Source organism: Magallana gigas, chromosome 2, assembly GCF_963853765.1.
Source record: "Magallana gigas chromosome 2, xbMagGiga1.1, whole genome shotgun sequence".
Classification (NCBI taxonomy): Eukaryota; Metazoa; Mollusca; class Bivalvia; order Ostreida; family Ostreidae; genus Magallana; species Magallana gigas.
The window spans coordinates 10,802,224-10,816,712 of NC_088854.1; the positions used below are offsets into that span (position 1 = coordinate 10,802,224).

Below are 14,489 nucleotides of genomic sequence, written 5' to 3' on the forward strand. Positions count from 1 at the left end.
TCCCCCCCCCCCCCCCCCCCCCCCCCCCGATTATAGACCCCGGGACTTTATTATTATTTTTTTTATTAAATTATCTTTTTATGACATATTTCTAATCTAATTTATACATTCATTGCCCAAAATTACCTAAAACAAATATTTTTTAAAAATCAGACCCTCTACATATATAATAGAAGAAGGTTGCTAACTTCGTCCATCTAGAACCAACGGAAGTAAAGGTTTATCGCAAGGAAGATAACTCGTAACAGAATTCATTTTTTTCTCTTTTATGTCTTCCATTGTAATACACTCAGTATGAGTGCCTTCTTTCAGATTTCCAGTTTCCAAGACGATAAAAAAGTTTTCTCGGCTTGATTAAAATTCATATTTCTTATGAATTGTACTTTTTTCGAGTTTGCCATGCAATTTCATAAATCTCTCGGAGTTGTCTTCCTTGCGATAAAACCTCACTTCTGTTGGTTCTAGATGGATCGGTTCAAAACTTGCAACTTGTCGGTAAAAATTGTCCTATTTACCTAATAAATGTATTTACACGGGCATGGCATGCAGATATTCAGTGAAGGGAATTATCGGGCTACGACATGAGGTCACCGTTTTTACTGTTAGACGTAGTTTGATAGTACATTTTAACAAATATTCATCGGCAGTACCTCTCGGCTGGGAGACGAAGTTAGCAACCTTCTTGTATTATATGTACAGAGGGTCTGATTTTTTTTTCAAAAATGTTTGTTTTATGTAATTTTGGGCAATGGATGAATAAATTAGATTAGAAATATGCCATAAAAGGATAATTTAATAAAAAAGAAAAATAATAAAGTCCTGGGGGTATATATATTGGGGCGGGGGGGGGGGGGGGGGGGGGGGGCGATATATTAGTAATAAAAAAACAGTTGTTGATAAGGCTTGGTCACGAAAATACGGTAAGTCGTTGATAACCAGTTCATCTCAGGTAAATGACAAAAAAAGTCGTGAATTTTAGTTGGTTTACAGTATTTGGATTAAAACACAAATCTGCCCCCTTATCCATCTTTTCCTAATTTTTCCTTTTGGAAGGGGCTTGGCCTACGGGTATATAGCTACATGTATCATTTCAACAAAATGTAACGCCCTTTATCTAAGGATGCTTTTGGTCAAGTTTTAAAAAAATTAGCTCAGCGATTCTGGAGGAGTAAATGAAAATGTGATTCCTATGACATGGTGTATGCCAAAAACAGATGCCAGATGAAATTGGATAAGAAACACTCATGCAGTTGAGACTTTGGCTCAGGTAAGCTAAAATGTTTAAACATGGATGAACAGAAGGACACACACAAACAAAAAGATTAATACCTGACCAAATGTTTTAATACAAAATAGCTTGAGCTTTCATCTCAGGTGAAATAAGTTTTTTATAGCAAAAAAAAATATTTTAAATCTAAATTGTGTATTTCTGCCAGTCTTTGTTATAAAAGACTCTCTAATACATCTCATAATTTCAATGCTTTGATGTGCTTTGAAGCCACCAAGAAAAGGAACAAAATTTTCTCAAATAAGTTTTCAAACCACTTCTGTAATATTTCTACTTTCAGCATGCAGACTATTTTTAGATCTCCTCTGAATATTGAAAAAGCTGACCTTGAACTTGAGTAGGGGTACCTGTCCCCTGAGGACAGACTCCTCCCTGTCATAAGTTATCACACTCATTACGGCCCTATCCTCTCAATATCATGTCCTCTTGCAGATTGTATTCCTGCAACAAAATAAGAAATCATCACTCTTCAGAGACCATGTAACAATATTTATCACCAGCCTATTCTCTGAGAACCAACAATGTTCAATCTGGTCACTTAAACTGTCAACTATCTGTATATGCTAGTCATTGGTGCTTCATAAACTTTGGTGATATTTAAACCACTCTTTCAACATTTAAATGCCAAACAAATTGGTGGTTGGCAAAACAAATTCTCTAATACTGCACTTACATGTATCTGCAATAATGTAGCCCCCCCCCCCTTAATAAAACCAAAATCTTCTATTTTGTTTCAAAGAAAACATATATTAGAAAGTCTACAGTATATTTGCACCTTATACTTATTCACAATTCAAATTCATAATTGACCTACAATAATACATAACAGGAACATATTTCTCTTTGTACCTTACATACCTGTTAACCTTTCAAAGCTGCTATGTGGGAGAATCTCTCCCTTACCAACTTGGCTAAGGGGGAGATTTTGTATATACGACGTTTTTTCATGTGAAATGCAAATATATATTAAAAATACTGTTAGATACCTTATTTTAACATTGTAATTAATGCATTTTGCAATCATTTTAAATTTTATTATTTTTTATTATTATTAAGTCAAAACCGGAAGTAATCATAAAAAGTAAACTGGACTATAACATGTCATACTATGATCACGGTAGACAGTACTTGGATGGATTTTGATATATTCAAGCTACACAGCAGCTTTTTGAGCTCAAAATCAGAGAAAAACCCGCAGTGGTTGTTGAAATTTGCATGTAAAGATTCAGAATTGGGGGGGGGGGGTGGGGGATGGGGAAGACAAATCCGATTGTGGGAGAAATTTGTCTCCCACGCGGGAGATAGGTTGGATGCGGGAGATCTTAGATTTTTAGGCTGCTTTGCGGGAGTCTCCCGCGCAATGCGGAAGGGTTAACAGGTATGAACTTAGTTCTTTATCAACACAACGATAAATATTTATTACCAATTACTGGTAACTGTCCACAATACCAATATCAGTAATTCAATCTATATATGTTATGTAATCAGGAGAGATTCTGCACATGGAAATTATCTAGTGTCAGTCCCAAAAAAAGAAATTTGACACTGCGTAGAATCACACTGTCACTCGAGTCCAACAGCCTTGAGCTGAGATTTTTTGTATGTGCATTTAACAAGAACAATTTTTACATACTGGGCCAAGTTGCAACGGGGTAAATCAAGCAATATTAATCATTCTGTTTGTATAGTGCAGTTCATTTGTATTAACTGGCAAGAATATAGACTGTTTTTAAATCCTTGTCAATCTAAAGACATGAAATTGATAGGTTAATATGCAACACGATATCAATTTAGTACATGTATGTATAGTTAAGAATAACACAAACAATTACATAACATGAGCTGTCTCCAGTTGGTAAATACATTATGTATTATGGATTTGTAGACCAATTCCAACTTGTTTATATTAAAACCCAGTTACCTGTGAGGATTAATGCATCCTGTATACTGAAATCCATTCAATTAACAAGAATTTCCAAATTTGCCCCTGAGGTTCTTTCAGCAAGGCACTATGGAATTATTTATTCATTCAACTCATGGTACCTATGGTGTATTTATATATCAAATCAACTGGTACATAATATGATATATGGAAAAAAAAATACAAATACATGTAACTTTCTTAATTCTATATCGCTTCTTTTTAACTTACAAATCCAAAATATCTTTAATCCCTCAATAAGACTCGACCAACATATTCCCACAAATGTTTTTCTCCTTTCTCTGACTATATATTGCTTATAGGTTCAGTGACTGACATAATTTCCTTATTGAAATAAAATCTACCTGTAATTTAAAAAATCTTAAAAACTAATCGTAGCATCTTTAATACTATGAGAATATATATACAATGGTTAATTATGTATCGTTTTATACAATCTCACTGGAGTGCATGAGTGCACCTTCACTCTTGACCGATATCTTGCTCCTTGGTGTATTTTTGTACATGAGTCATTATTATAATGATAAACCAATACGTGATCCACTTTTGCATTTACCTTACACATCAAAGCCATATTATAGCCATTATCAAAAGAATGGCTTATGGTAATAGTATGGTAAATATATATAATAGAATGAACTTACATAAAATAAACCACTCAATCAGCTACCTTAAATCTAGGTTAATTTCAGACATATAAGACCGCGGAACATTAACTGGCAAGATTGGAAATATACAGCTTACGTCAGTTTCACTTGTTACAGTTAAAACATTTGAAATGGGCGGGAACAAATTGACACGGACGTCTGAGAAAACATTGGTATAGGAAATGTATTTTCAATCCACCTCAGCATTTCTAACTTGCATACTAATGTAAAGCGATCGAAAAACATTTTTATTAGTATCAGAAAAGCGGCTGAAAAACATTTTATTTCATCAATAAGTATAATCAGCAAATGTGAAAAAATACTAATTCAGAGATATCATACGCAGGGCAAAGCATTGTCCTGAATAAACCCACTTGATATCAGACTTGGGACGACTGATTCTCTGAAGTCATCGGACAATGCCTTGCCTTGCGTATTATCTCTCCCAAATTGAGATCTTCTCATACTTGCTGATTATATACTTATTGGTAAAATAATTCTTTTTAAATCCTTTTTTAAATTTTGTCCTTTGCTGATACTAAATATAATGTTTTTCGATCGCTTTAATTAACATGTATATAGCAAGTTAGAAATGCCCAGGTGGATTGAAAATACATTTCCTTTAACTACATGTACAGTTTCAATCCAATGTTTTCTCAGACGTCCGTGTCAATTTGTTCCCGCCCATTTCAAATGTTTTGACTGCAACACGTGAAATTGATGTACGCTGTATATTTCCAATCTTGCCAGTTAATGTTCCGCGGTCTTATTCGTTATAACCTAGCAAAACATACAATGCATGGCGATCTCTTTTTTTGAAACAAGTTAGCTGCCATATAACCTACTCACTGAGGAAAACCTTCCTGAATATTTATGACTATTCCAACATTTAAGTTCATTACTATACCAGCTTTTAAATCAATTTATCACCCACATGAAAAATAATCACAATATATCTTGATTGAAGCATATTTATGGTAAAAAAGTTTGAAGAGCAACGTCTGATGATAAACTCCAAAGCAAAAACATGTATTGCCCAGAATCAGGTAGCAGCATTTAGCATGTGCATCTCTTCAAACAAAAATTAATGATATCACCTTGAATAAAATCATAAAATAGATCTACAGACTTATATCTCTTAGTTAATGTAATTATCTACCTGGGAACATAAGTATATGCATGATCTATACTGAGCATTTTTATTTCATTAATATTGATTTATTCCTGAAGATTGCTCATAAATGCAAAATGCACTTGGTCATGTAATTTTTAGATTTCAAGAGGAACCAACCTAACGTGTACATACTGGCTTTCAAATGGCCCTGTTATAGCTAATTGTGTAAACAAATGAAATGTAAATTTACCAAAAACAAACCAATTTATAATTTATCGGTGTCGAGTTGACCTAGAGTACAACATACCTGTAAATGCCTATTTACAACTTTGCAAGAATCAAATAAAGAATAAAAAAATCAAAATACATGGTACATTTTGGCTTATACATGATACAATATGTCTATATATACATTAAAGATCTTCATGTGAAAGATTTCTTCTTTAATATATATATATTAAGGAATAAATCCGGGGACAAATGAAAATATTTAAATGAGCTATATATATTTTAAAATATACAACAGTAAACTATGATACTGAATATGTTACCATACATAACGACAAAGGAAACTCTATAATAGTACCGTTAGCATATATGTCCAAAAAGTCGGTCTAGCGTCTCGTTCTTATTCGCGGGAATATTGTTGAAGTCGCGTGTAATTTTGGACAGCTGGCAACTAACACATAAGTGTAACTGCTAATATTCATTGATCAAGTTTTAAAATCTGAAGTAGTTTACTTTATTTTCCCTAACGTCGATAAAAGGAAGATGTGAAATACCTTTTTGAAAAACCCGAATTTCAGGTGGCTTCCATAGATACAATGCAACTTCCGGTGTAACAGTATCAAAAGTAGATCAATGACAAGTCATTGAAGTAGGTCAGATTTCTTTAATTTAGGCCTATATCGCTTAGGTGTCTTGTAGAACAATTAAATTGTTCTTAATAACACGAAATCATTTAAAACTGTCAGAAAATTAGTAAGCATGCACTTGACAAGTATATTGCAAGTGCCCCAATTTTTATATTCCCATTATTTAAACATCGAGCCCGATGTGTATATGAGTAACGGGGTGTTTCAGGAGGTATAGAATAGGGTACTTTTTATATCCTATAACCAGGCACTATAACCAGGATGTGCGCATGCGTGAACCAACTTTCCATCGGGATCGGTAAACGATTGGGAGGAAATTCGAAAGCTATTTGGAGGAACTTCGAACTGATATATGTGCAATTTAAAAATGCGATTTTTATATGAAAAATATGATCAGAAGTGATAAAAATGTTATGTACATTAGATTTTACACCAAAAAATTAAATAAATAATTGAGAGAACAATCAAAATCAATGTTACAGGAAAACAACAGGCACTTAGCATCGGAGGGGGGGGGGGTTGGAATGGGGGCAGGGACAGGGGGACGGGACTGCCCCCCCTCCAGCACACGTTTTCTCGCAGCAAATATTTTTCTTGGATTTATTTATAAAAAAGTAAATTAACATACAGTTGCACCCCCCCCCCAATGTTTTTGGGACCATGTAAAATTTGAAATGAAAGAGAGGAAATAAACTGTGAAATTGAAGTTAAAGGTACACTTAGCCCCCTACCCCCACGGATTAGGATTTTCAATTATTTAAAAAGTATTTTTGAGTTGGGTTTTTTTTTTCAAGGCAAGATTGGATGAGTCTGCCCTCAACCCACTTTACTACGATGCTAGGTGCCTGAACAAAATATCATGGTTTCATTACATACATGTATGCTAGTATAAAGACTTTATGTAAACCAATATTATCTCGTGCATTGTTCCATTCACCAGGTTCTACAAATACCTTAGTCCAAAATAAATAAAAAAATCCAAGACTACTGGAGGGGAAGAAAGAAGAAATCTATTTCCTTTTTTTTTTACTCAGGAGCTATTTTGTTGGAGGGGGGGGGGTATTAGGGGTGAACAGGTCACTGACCCCTTGTAGATCTACCAATGACCTATCACCAGGGTCTGTATACACATAACCAGGGTCAGTATACCCATCAGCATTGTCTCCAGGGTCAGAGTACGTATCACCAGAGTCTGTGTGCCCATCACCAGGGTCTGTATACCCATAACAGGGCCAGTATACCCATCACCAGGGTCTCCATACCTATCACCAGGGTCAGAGTACGTATCACCAGAGTCTGTGTGCCCATCACCAGAGTCTACACCAATAACCAGGGTCAGTATACCCATCACCAGGGTCTCCATACCTATCACCAGGGTCAGAGAACGTATCACCAGGGTCTGTGTGCCCTTCACCAGAGTCTGTACACCCATAACCAGGGCCAGTATACCCATCACCAGGGTCTCCATACCTATCACCAGGGTCAGAGTACGTATCACCAGAGTCTGTGTACCCATCACCAGGGTCTGTATACCCATAACAGGGCCAGTATACCCATCACCAGGGTCTCCATACCTATCACCAGGGTCAGAGTACGTATCACCAGAGTCTGTGTGCCCATCACCAGAGTCTGTATACCCATAACCAGGGCCAGTATACCCATCACCAGGGTCTCCATACCTATCACCAGGGTCAGAGTACGTGTCACCAGAGTTTGTGTGCCCATCACCAGGGTCTGGATACCCATAACCAGGGTCAGTATACCCATCACCAGGGTCTCCATACCTATCACCAGGGTCAGAGTACGTATCACCAGAGTCTGTGTGCCCATCGCAAGTGTCAGTATACACATAGCCGGGGCCAGTATACCCATCACCAGGGTCTCCATACCTATCACCAGGGTCAGAGTACGTATCACCAGAGTCTGTGTGCCCATCACCAGGGTCTGGATACCCATAACCAGGGTCAGTATACCCATCACCAGGGTCTCCATACCTATCACCAGGGTCAGAGTACGTATCACCAGAGTCTGTGTGCCCATCGCAAGTGTCAGTATACACATAGCCGGGGCCAGTATACCCATCACCAGGGTCTCCATACCTATCACCAGGGTCAGAGTACGTATCACCAGAGTCTGTGTGCCCTTCACCAGAGTCTGTACACCCATAACCAGGGCCAGTATACCCATCACCATGGTCTCCATACCTATCACCAGGGTCAGAGTACGTGTAACCAGAGTTTGTGTGCCCATCACCAGGGTCTGGATACCCATAACCAGGGTCAGTATACCCATCACCAGGGTCTCCATACCTATCACCAGGGTCAGAGTACGTATCACCAGAGTCTGTGTGCCCATCGCAAGTGTCAGTATACACATAGCCGGGGCCAGTATACCCATCACCAGGGTCTCCATACCTATCACCAGGGTCAGAGTACGTATCACCAGAGTCTGTGTGCCCATCACCAGGGTCTGGATACCCATAACCAGGGTCAGTATACCCATCACCAGGGTCTCCATACCTATCACCAGGGTCAGAGTACGTATCACCAGAGTCTGTGTGCCCATCGCAAGTGTCAGTATACACATAGCCGGGGCCAGTATACCCATCACCAGGGTCTCCATACCTATCACCAGGGTCAGAGTACGTATCACCAGAGTCTGTGTGCCCTTCACCAGAGTCTGTACACCCATAACCAGGGCCAGTATACCCATCACCAGGGTCTCCATACCTATCACCAGGGTCAGAGTACGTATCACCAGAGTCTGTGTGCCCTTCACCAGAGTCTGTACACCCATAACCAGGGCCAGTATACCCATCACCATGGTCTCCATACCTATCACCAGGGTCAGAGTACGTGTAACCAGAGTTTGTGTGCCCATCACCAGGGTCTGGATACCCATAACCAGGGTCAGTATACCTATCACCAGGGTCTCCATGCCTATCACCAGGGTCAGAGTACGTATCACCAGAGTCTGTGTGCCCATCACCAGGGTCTGTATACCCATAACCAGGGCCAGTATACCCATCACCAGGGTCTCCATACCTATCACCAGGGTCAGAGTACGTATCACCAGAGTCTGTGTGCCCTTCACCAGAGTCTGTACACCCATAACCAGGGCCAGTATACCCATCACCAGGGTCTTCATACCTATCACAAGGGTCAGAGTACGTGTCACCAGAGTTTGTGTGCCCATCACCAGGGTCTGGATACCCATTAACAGGGTCAGTATACCCATCACCAGGGTCTTCATACCTATCACCAGGGTCAGAGTACGTATCACCAGAGTCTGTGTGCCCATCACAAGTGTCAGTATACACATAACCAGGGCCAGTATACCCATCACCAAGGTCTCCATACCTATCAACAGGGTCAGAGTACGTGTCACCAGAGTCTGTGTGCCCTTCACCAGAGTCTGTACACCCATAACCAGGGCCAGTATACCCATCACCAGGGTCTTCATGCCCATCACCAGGGTCAAAGTACGTATCACCAGAGTCTGTATACCCATAACAGGGCCAGTATACCCATCACCAGGGTCTCCATACCTATCACCAGGGTCAGAGTACGTATCACCAGAGTCTGTGTGCCCATCACCAGAGTCTGTAGACCCATAACCAGGGTCAGTATACCCATCACCAGGGTCTCCATACCTATCACCAGGGTCAGAGTACGTGTCACCAGAGTTTGTGTGCCCATCACCAGGGTCTGGATACCCATAACCAGGGTTAGTATACCTATCACCAGGGTCTCCATACCTATCACCAGGGTCAGAGTACGTATCACCAGAGTCTGTGTGCCCACCACCAGAGTCTGTACACCCATAACCAGTGTCAGTATACCCATCACCAGTGTCATCATACCAATCACCAGGGTCAGAGTACGTATCACCAGAGTCTGTGTGCCCATCACCAGAGTCTGTACACCCATAACCAGGGCCAGTATGCCCATCACCAGGGTCTAAATACTTATCACCAGGAATAGTTTACGAATCAATAGGGTCTGTGTGCCCATCATTAGGGTCAGTATATCTATCACAACAGTCAGTGCACTTATCTTCAGGGTTTGTACATCCATTACCTTGATCAGTAGACTTTCACCAGGATAACTGTACCTATTACCTATCACCAGAGTTAGTTTACCTAACGGCCGTGTCAGTGTACGCATCCGTGGGTCTGAGGGCCCATCTCCAAGGTCAGTATACCTATCACAAGAGTCAGTACATTTATCACCGGTATATCTATCACATTCTCTATCACCAGGGTCAGTATACCTATCGACAGAGTCAGTGTACGTATCACAAGGGTCTGTAGCCAATCACAGGGGTCAGTATGTATCCATCACCAGAGTCGTGTAGATATTCTAAGGGTCAGCATACGTAACACCAGAATCTCAAAATCTATAACCAGGGTAAATATAACCATCACCTGAGACAGTATACCTATCACAAGGATCATGAGTGTACGTATCACCAAGGTATGTGTGCTCTTCACCAGGATCAGTATACCTATCACCAGGGTCACTCTACTTATCAACAGGGTCAGTATTACCTGACTCAGGTAATGGATATACAAACCCTAATGATAAGTGCACTGACTGTTGTGTTAGGTATACTGACCCTGGTGATGGGCACACAGACCCTATTGATGCATGCGTACACTATCCTGGTGAAAAGTATTAAGACCCTGGTGAAGGGTAAACTGACCTTTGTTATGAATTAACAGACCATGATGATGGGCACACAGACCCTAGTACTACGAACACTGACCCTACTAAAAGGTATAATGACCCAGGTGATATGTTTACAGTTCTGGTGATACGTACTCTGACTCTGGTGATAGGCATTATGACCCTGGTGATAGGTATTGAGACCCGGGTGATGGGTATACTGACTTTGGCTATGGATGTACAAACCCTGGTCATGAGCACACAGACTCTGGTGATACGTACTCTGACCCTGGTGATAGGTATTGAGACCCTGGTGATGGATATTCTGACCCTGGTTATGGGTGTACATACCCTGGTGATGGGTATACTGACCCTGGTTATGGGTGTACAGACTCTGGTGATACGTACTCTGATCCTGGTGATAGATATGAAGACCCTGGTGATGGGTATACTGACCCTGGTTATGGGTGTACAGACCCGGGTGATTGGTATACTGACCCTGGTGATGGGTGTACAGACCCCATTGTTGGGCACACAAACTCTAGTGATGGATATAATGACCCTGGTGATAGGTATGGAGACCCTGGTGATGGGTATACTGGCCCTGGTTATGGGTGTACAGACTCTGGTGATGGGCACACAGACTCTGGTGATATGTACTCTGAGCCTGGTGATAGGAATGGAGACCTTGGTGATGGGTATACTGGCCCTGTTATGGGTATACAGACCCTGGTGATGGGCACACAGACTCTGGTGATACGTACTCTGACCCTGGTGATAGGTATGGAGACCCTGGTGATAGGTATACTGGCCCTGTTATGGGTATACAGACCCTGGTGATGGGTACACAGACTCTGGTGATACGTATTCTGACCCTGGTGATAGGTATGAAGACCCTGGTGATGTGTATACTGGCCCTGGTTATGTGTATACTGACACTTGTGATGGGCACACAGACTCTGGTGATACGTACTCTGACCCTGGTGATAGGTATGAAGACCCTGGTGATGGGTATACTGGCCCTGGTTATGGGTGTACAGACCCTGGTGAAGGGCACACAGACCCTGGTGATACGTTCTCTGACCCTGGTGATAGGTATGGAGACCCTGGTGATGGGTATACTGACCCTGGTTATGGGTGTACAGACTCTGGTGATGGGCACACAGACTCTGGTGATACGTACTCTGACCCTGGTGATAGGTATGGAGACCCTGGTGATGGGTATACTGACCCTGGTTATGGGTATCCAGACCCTGGTGATGGGCACACAAACTCTGGTGACACATACTCTGACCCTGGTGATAGGTATGGAGACCCTGGTGATGGGTATACTGATCCTGGTTATGGGTGTACAGACTCTGGTGATGGGCACACAGACTCTGGTGATACGTACTCTGACCCTGGTGATGGGTATACTGACCCTGGTTATGGGTATACTGACCCTGGTTATGGGTATCCAGACCCTGGTGATGGGCACACAAACTCTGGTGACACATACTCTGACCCTGGTGATAGGTATGGAGACCCTGGTGATGGGTATACTGACCCTGGTTATGGGTGTACAGACTCTGGTGATGGGCACACAGACTCTGGTGATACGTACTCTGACCCTGCTGATAGGTATGGAGACCCTGGTGATGGGTATACTGGCCCTGGTTATGGGTATACAGACCCTGGTGATGGGCACACAGACTCTGGTGATACGTACTCTGACCCTGGTGATAGGTATGGAGACCCTGGTGATGGGTATACTGACCCTGGTTATGGGTATCCAGACCCTGGTGATGGGCACACACTCTCTGGTGACACATACTCTGACCCTGGTGATAGGTATGGAGACCCTGGTGATGGGTATACTGGCCCTGGTTATGGGTGTACAGACTCTGGTGATGGGCACACAGACTCTGGTGATACGTACTCTGACCCTGCTGATAGGTATGGAGACCCTGGTGATGGGTATACTGGCCCTGGTTATGGGTATACAGACCCTGGTGATAGGCACACAGACTCTGGTGATACGTACTCTGACCCTGGTGATAGGTATGGAGACCCTGGTGATGGGTATACTGACCCTGGTTATGGGTATCCAGACCCTGGTGATGGGCACACAAACTCTGGTGACACATACTCTGACCCTGGTGATAGGTATGGAGACCCTGGTGATGGGTATACTGACCCTGGTTATGGGTGTACAGACTCTGGTGATGGGCACACAGACTCTGGTGATACGTACTCTGACCCTGGTGATGGGTATACTGACCCTGGTTATGGGTATACTGACCCTGGTTATGGGTATCCAGACCCTGGTGATGGGCACACAAACTCTGGTGACACATACTCTGACCCTGGTGATAGGTATGGAGACTCTGGTGATGGGTATACTGGCCCTGGTTATGGGTGTACAGACTCTGGTGATGGGCACACAGACTCTGGTGATACGTACTCTGAGCCTGGTGATAGGAATGGAGACCTTGGTGATGGGTATACTGGCCCTGTTATGGGTATACAGACCCTGGTGATGGGCACACAGACTCTGGTGATACGTACTCTGACCCTGGTGATAGGTATGGAGACCCTGGTGATAGGTATACTGGCCCTGTTATGGGTATACAGACCCTGGTGATGGGTACACAGACTCTGGTGATACGTATTCTGACCCTGGTGATAGGTATGAAGACCCTGGTGATGTGTATACTGGCCCTGGTTATGTGTATACTGACACTTGTGATGGGCACACAGACTCTGGTGATACGTACTCTGACCCTGGTGATAGGTATGAAGACCCTGGTGATGGGTATACTGGCCCTGGTTATGGGTGTACAGACCCTGGTGAAGGGCACACAGACCCTGGTGATACGTTCTCTGACCCTGGTGATAGGTATGGAGACCCTGGTGATGGGTATACTGACCCTGGTTATGGGTGTACAGACTCTGGTGATGGGCACACAGACTCTGGTGATACGTACTCTGACCCTGGTGATAGGTATGGAGACCCTGGTGATGGGTATACTAGCCCTGGTTATGGGTGTACAGACTCTGGTGATGGGCACACAGACTCTGGTGATACGTACTCTGACCCTGGAGACCCTGGTGATGGGTATACTGACCCTGGTTATGTGTATACAGACCCTGGTGATAGGTCATGGGTAGATCTACAAGGGGTCAGTGACCTGTTCACCCCTAATACCCCCCCCTCCCCAACAAAATAGCTCCTGAGTAAAAAAAAAAACAGGAAAATAGATTTCCTCTTTTTTCCCCTCCTAGTCTTGGATTTTTTATTTATTTTGGACTAAGGTATTTGTAGAACCTGGTGAATGGAACAATGCACGAGATAATATTGGTTTACATAAAGTCTTTATACTAGCATACATGTATGTAATGAAACCATGATATTTTGTTCAGGCACCTAGCATCGTAGCAAAGTGGGTTGAGGGCAGACTCATCCAATCTTGCCTTGAAAAAAAAAACCCAACTCAAAAATACTTTTTAAATAATTGAAAATCCTAATCCGTGGGGGTAGGGGGCTAAGTGTACCTTTAACTTCAATTTCACAGTTTATTTCCTCTCTTTCATTTCAAATTTTACATGGTCCCAAAAACATTGGGGGGGGGGGGGGGGGGGGTGCAACTGTATGTTAATTTCCTTTTTTATAAGTAAATCCAAGAAAAATATTTGCTGCGAGAAAACGTGCGCTGGAGGGGGGCAGTCCCGTCCCCCTGTCCCTGCCCCCATTTCAACCCCCCCCCCCCCCCCTCCGATGCTAAGTGCCTGTTGTTTTCCTGTAACATTGATTTTGATTGTTCTCTCAATTATTTATTTAATTTTTTGGTGTAAAATCTAATGTACATAACATTTTAATTACTTCTGATCATATTTTTCATATAAAAATCGCATTTTTAAATTGCACATATATCAGTTCGAAGTTCCTCCAAATAGCTTTCGAATTTCCTCCCAAT

The 14,489-nt window shown here is 42.1% G+C and overlaps 3 protein-coding genes across 6 annotated transcripts in view; 1 reads left to right on the forward strand and 2 right to left on the reverse strand.

Annotated features, from left to right (window-relative positions):
• The window catches only part of LOC105327744 (uncharacterized), a 75,007-nt gene extending 68,991 nt beyond the window's left edge, over positions 1 to 6,016 (reverse strand). For 2 of the 4 annotated variants that reach the window (XM_066074985.1, XM_066074981.1), the window contains exons 1-2: positions 5,774 to 6,016; positions 1,615 to 1,729 (exon numbers count right to left, since the gene is read on the reverse strand). In XM_066074985.1, the coding sequence (XP_065931057.1) occupies positions 1,615 to 1,683 (69 nt within the window). In that variant the 5' untranslated portion in view covers positions 1,684 to 1,729; positions 5,774 to 6,016. Of the gene's footprint in view, positions 1 to 1,614; positions 1,730 to 5,577; positions 5,711 to 5,773 lie in introns of those variants that run through there. The other 2 variants (XM_066074983.1, XM_066074982.1) reach the window with 2 other exon arrangements.
• Positions 6,017 to 6,962: 946 nt separating this feature from the next.
• On the reverse strand, positions 6,963 to 9,816 carry LOC136272952 (uncharacterized). Its single transcript, XM_066076273.1, has 7 exons — positions 9,645 to 9,816; positions 9,100 to 9,225; positions 8,365 to 8,490; positions 8,155 to 8,280; positions 7,840 to 7,965; positions 7,637 to 7,755; positions 6,963 to 7,079 (listed from the first exon to the last, which is right to left on the reverse strand). The coding sequence occupies exons 1-7, from the start codon at positions 9,814 to 9,816 to the stop codon at positions 6,963 to 6,965; spliced, it is 912 nt and encodes a 303-aa protein (XP_065932345.1).
• A 629-nt stretch (positions 9,817 to 10,445) lies between these two features.
• Positions 10,446 to 13,742, forward strand: LOC136272958 (uncharacterized). Its single transcript, XM_066076311.1, has 8 exons — positions 10,446 to 10,560; positions 10,674 to 10,832; positions 11,156 to 11,293; positions 11,419 to 11,544; positions 12,259 to 12,384; positions 12,939 to 13,076; positions 13,202 to 13,327; positions 13,660 to 13,742. Exons 1-8 carry the CDS (start codon positions 10,446 to 10,448, stop codon positions 13,740 to 13,742), a joined length of 1,011 nt encoding a protein of 336 aa, XP_065932383.1.
• The last annotated feature ends 747 nt before the right edge of the window (positions 13,743 to 14,489 follow it).